This window comes from Melanaphis sacchari, unplaced genomic scaffold, assembly GCF_002803265.2.
Source record: "Melanaphis sacchari strain LSU unplaced genomic scaffold, SCAv2.0 Contig285_pilon_pilon, whole genome shotgun sequence".
NCBI classification, from domain to species: Eukaryota; Metazoa; Arthropoda; class Insecta; order Hemiptera; family Aphididae; genus Melanaphis; species Melanaphis sacchari.
The window spans coordinates 1-5512 of NW_020271157.1; the positions used below are offsets into that span (position 1 = coordinate 1).

General features: G+C 24.5%; 1 protein-coding gene across 1 annotated transcript; it reads right to left on the reverse strand.

The window, feature by feature from the left end:
• Nucleotides 1–2618: 2618 nt before the first annotated feature.
• On the reverse strand, nucleotides 2619–4242 carry LOC112595570 (E3 ubiquitin-protein ligase RING1-like). The gene is made up of 3 exons (XM_025340823.1): nucleotides 4046–4242; nucleotides 3386–3990; nucleotides 2619–2921 (listed from the first exon to the last, which is right to left on the reverse strand). The coding sequence occupies exons 1-3, from the start codon at nucleotides 4240–4242 to the stop codon at nucleotides 2716–2718; spliced, it is 1008 nt and encodes a 335-aa protein (XP_025196608.1). The 3' UTR covers nucleotides 2619–2715.
• Between the last annotated feature and the right edge of the window lie 1270 nt (nucleotides 4243–5512).

The window sequence follows — 5512 nt, forward strand, 5'->3', positions numbered from 1 at the left end:
TGATCACATTAATTTATTATTAGCAATTAGATTCGCCCAAGCTTAGAAAGAAAATTACTTAATATTTATTGTGTTCAAGAATGATATTTTGAATTTTTATCAGTAGAATTAACCGCTTAGTCAATTTAACAATAATTGAGTGTTGAATAAAGAAACAGGCTCTAATTTTCTAAACTCATCATGACGTTGCCGATCATTTGAGTAAAGAGTTTAACTGATGCGATTTATTTAATTTCCGGTCTCGAACGAAAGCCCCAAATCTGGATCTATGTTGCATCTCCGTCATGACTGTTTTACCTTTCCTAATGGTCGAACTTCTTCGAATGTACTTGATAATATTGAAAGTTAATAAGTCACTGAAATGTTTTACTTTTCACTGGAGTTATTTATTTGTTATTGAGTTTTCTTGCAATTAGTTATAAGTTTATATTTGTAATTGTTAATAAATATCATTAAAAATAAAATGAATACGTCTACGTAATATAGTTCAATCCAGTACTAAATCTATTTTCAATAAGTACAATAGTTTTAGTCTGTTTATAGAGGTAAACATATTTATATTTGTTATTAAAAATATTTCATTTTTAGAGTACTTTATATTTATACTATAAATTTCAAGAACATTATTTAAAAATAATACCGTTATTTAAAAATACTTACTTTATATCATAAATGTACTATTGATTGGTTTTTATTGTTTATATACGTCAGTATTTTCTTTGTCAACATAATATATTTAATTTTATGTATAGTGAATATTTAATATTTACATTGTTATAACAATTAATTAAGAATAGTAAGATGTGTTTAATTAATTATTAGAAAAGAATACAATCATTGATACAGTAATTGACAATGTTGTATAACTTTTGCTGCAATATTTTATATTTACGATTTTAAATAAAATTAGAATACCTATTAAATTAAACTAATTTACACAATGCACAATTTATACATGTATTATTAAATGATTAAATTAATAAACTATACTTTTAGCAAACAAACTATGATGTGCTTAGATTGATGGCTAATTAAATTTTTATTAATAATGTATTCAATTATATGCAATTTACACATATTTTTCAACATAGCTATTAAAACCCAGATGTATTTAATGGAGAAGATGTCATATATTCCTCAAACTAATCATGTTTATCACACGACTTATCTGCTAATAAAAACATTGTGTAATAGTTGACTATCCAGTGATGTCTAAAGAGCAAGGGGTATTTAGGTGTTTTAATATCTACTTTCTACATATTTACAATATTAATGATTCAAGTCAAGAAACATAAAGTCTGGGTTTTATGCCTTAACAAGATTATTTTGATTTCTATCCAAGAGGCAATATAAGCCAGCTGTTAAAACTATTGCTTAGGTTATATTGCTTAGCTTACTATTGTTGCTTGTATTCATGAAGAGATTTAAAGGAATTAACTTGTCAGCGACATGGGTTCACTATTGGTTTATGGGTTACAACATGTAATACCATCACCTTATTCATATAAATCCAGTGACACTTAAACATATATCCTTTTAAAATACTAGAAATATTTTTATTGATGATAATTATACATCAATAATACAAGAAATGTTGAGATTTTTCTTTAAACAGCTAATTTATTTTATCGTTTTTAGGTTTAGTTTTAACAGCTGGTCATATATTGCCTCTTGGATAGAATCAAATAATCTGTTAAAAAAGGCAGACTTTATGTTTTTCTTGACTTGAATCATTAATTATTGTAAATATGGCCAAGTGGGTGTTAAAACACCTAAATACCCCTTGCTCTTTAGACATCACTGGATAGTCAACTATTACACAATGTTTTTAGTGCTTATGGATAAGTCGACTGTAGATAAACATGATTAGGTTTGAGGAATATATGACATCTTCTCCATTAAATACACATCTGGGTTTTAATAGCTATGTTGGCAAAATATGTGTAAATTGCATATAATTGAATACATTAATATTAATAAAAAGAAATTTAATTAGCCATCAAATCTAAAGCACATCAACAATTTGTTTACTAAAAGTATAGTTTATTAATTTAATCATTTAATAATACATATGTATAAATTACATGCATTGTGTAAATTAGTTTAATTTAATAAGGTAGCTACAATTTTATTTAAAATCAATAAATATAAAATATTACCTTAAAAGTTATACAACATTGTCAATTACTGTATCAATGATTGTATTCTTTTTCTAATAATTAATTAAACACATATCTTACTATTCTTAATTAATTGTTATAACTTAATGTAAATAATACAAATATTCACTATACATAAAATTAAATGTTAATATTTGACAAAAAGAAAAATACTGACGTATATAAACAATAAAAAACCAATCAATGAATACATTTATGATATAAAAAAGTAGAAATATTTTTTTTTTTTTAAATAACTTAATTTATTATTTTTAAATAATGTTCTTAAATTTATATTATAAATATAAAAATTACTCTAAAAAAGTAGAAATATTTTTTTTTTTTTAAATAACTTAATTATTTATAAATTATGTTTTTATACTTATACTATAAACTACATGACTAAAACTATTGTACTTATTGAAAAGAGTGATTTAATTACTAAGTTAATTATTTTACGTAAGGTATTATTCATTTTTATTTTTAATGATATTTATTAACAATTACAAATATAAACTTATAACTAGTTGCAAGAAACAAATAATAAATAAATAACTCAAGTGAAAGAGTAAAACATTTCCAGTGGCTTGTTAACTTTCCAATATTTATCAAGTACATTTCGAAGAGTTTGATTGCCATTGAGAGGAACAAATTGATCCGCGGTAGGTGCAACATAGATCAAAAAATTTAAGGCTCGTTCCGGAAGTTCAGGGCCAAGGTCTAATGTCAATCGCATGGTTAAATACTTACTCAAATGATCAACTGAAAAAAAATCATGAGTAATGAAGGTTTAGAAAATTAGAATTTTGTTTCTTTATTCTACTTATAATTATTGGTTAAATTATTCATGAGTTTAATTCTACTAATTAAAAATTCAAAGCTATCGAATAACAATTTTTTAATGATATTTAAGTACAATTTTTCTTTTCTAGGCTTGGGCGAATCTAGTACTAATAATAAATTAATGTGAATACTGTGAATTAATACATATTTTTACACAAAAGTTTGTACAAATAGTACTTGATCACACTTAAAAGTATAGAAATGATAATACAGTATTTTTAAAATTATAATTATTTGGTTATTTACTACAGTAATACTTTCCTATGTTTGGGTTATGCATAAAAATACATTAGAATAATAAAAGAATCGCACATAGAATTTTAGACAATATTTCATTCTGTAGTATTTAATTGTGACACAGTATTTTAATTTAAAATGCTTACCAGTTGCATTAGCTGTTGTTTTTATATAACGTACTGAGTTGTCTTTCAAAACTCTAATCAATTGATTATCACTGGCCATTTCTATAGGATGAGGTTTAAATACTAGTTCTATTTCATCTACTGACACGCCTTTTGATGAACCATCACATTCTGTTATGTCTGAAGTGTCGACAGTTGAAGCTGGTCCTTCTTTTTCTGAGATCATAATAGACTTCATTTTTTTTGTCACTTTTGTTTGTAACATTGTTCTTGTTACATTATCTTGGCTTGAACTATTTGAAGGTTTTGATGTAGTCGATGAGCTACTTTCATTTAGTTCTTCATGTTGGTTCTTTTTGGGTCGTTGAAGTCGATTTTGAGTTTGTAATTTAATACCTTCATTTATTGATTGAACTAAATTGGCCTGACTATGACTTTTATTTAACTTTTCTAATACTTTAGTTTGATGTGCTTCATATTCATCACGGTTAGGATAGATCTTAGATATAAGAAGATCAAAATTTGGATCAGGACGTAGAGACCTTTTAGATACTAGTTTCTTACGACAAGTAGGACATTCCTTATTGCCTGAACGAAGAGCAGTCACAATACAGTCTGAACAGAATCTAAAAAAATAATTAATTATAATACGGACGATATATTTAATTGTATTATAATTACCTATGAAGACACTCTTTAGTAGTCATTGTTTTTTTCAACATATCCAAACATATTGGACACATTAATTCACTATGTAGACTTCGTGGTGATACAGCAATTTCGGTATTGTCAGTAACAGCTTCTTGAGGTGATCTATGCAATTCATATAGTGAAAGTTCCCAAGTTTTGGTAAGACCCGTTGGATCTGCTGAAGCCATGGTAAGTAAGTAAAATACGGTTAAAATAATTCAGTAAAATAAATTAAATATGAGTATTACAAAAAACGTATAATATTTAAATAAAATATGTACTCAATAATAGTAATAATAACAATAATATATTATTTAATTTAACTATAAAATTAAGCTTAATTTAATAATATTATAATGACATAAAAAAAATAATAAAGTTTTTGATACATAGACTATAATATAAAATTATAGAATTTAGATGAAGTGTTTACAAAAAATACTGCGTTGTTGTCATAAGCTACATAAACAGTAAACACATGAATCAGACTTCACAATTGATTCCGTTCTCTTTACGATAGTAAAAAACTACTCGAAAAAATCGATTATTAACCATTAAACAATTTAATTTACAGCAAACGATAAATAGTGAAAAAGCGATAAAATAAGAAATATAATTAAAACTAAATCAAATAATACTATAGTAAAAAATAAAAATGTTGAATATAAATCTTAAACTAATGTAAAATATTATAATATTATGCAAGTATTACCATATTTCAGTTGTCAGCACTGTATTCACAAATTGTATGCATTTTTCATCCATGCGATTGTTGATGTAAACAATAACGGTTTACATAGTATCGATTTTTATTATCAGAAAAATTACAAAATTATTTATTTCAGCAAAATTGGAAGTAAAAGGTATATACTATACAAATTGAAAACATTACAAACTTTGTCATTCAATAAACATTATATTAAACGAATAATGATTAATTTTTATTATTTCTGACATTATCTGGTGTAGCGAACTAGGGGGTTATATAGTGATTAATGATTATTATAGCCTAATTATAATATAAGCAAAATGGTTTCTTACTATCATTTGGTTCATCGACTTTATTGCATTTTACATGACCAAATAATACAGACTACACTTCAATGCATTATAAATATACAAATCCATATAAGTATTATTGCAAATAAATATAGTTAAATGCCATGTTAAACACTAATAGTTAGAAAAGTTCCTATTTTATTAATTTTGAAAAACTTGAAAATTTTTCTAATAATAACATTTGTATTTTACAAAAATTTATTAAAATAAAATTAAGTCAGAGATGGTTTTTTTATTAGAAAAAAAATTAATTTTGTTATCATTAACAAGAAATGTTTATTGTCCTATTTCATTGTCAATTATTCCAGAATTTATTTTAATTGTGTTCACAATATTCGTATAAATTGAACCTTTGTCTGATTAATATAATTTCGAAATTTCGCTGTCAATTTTATTTAA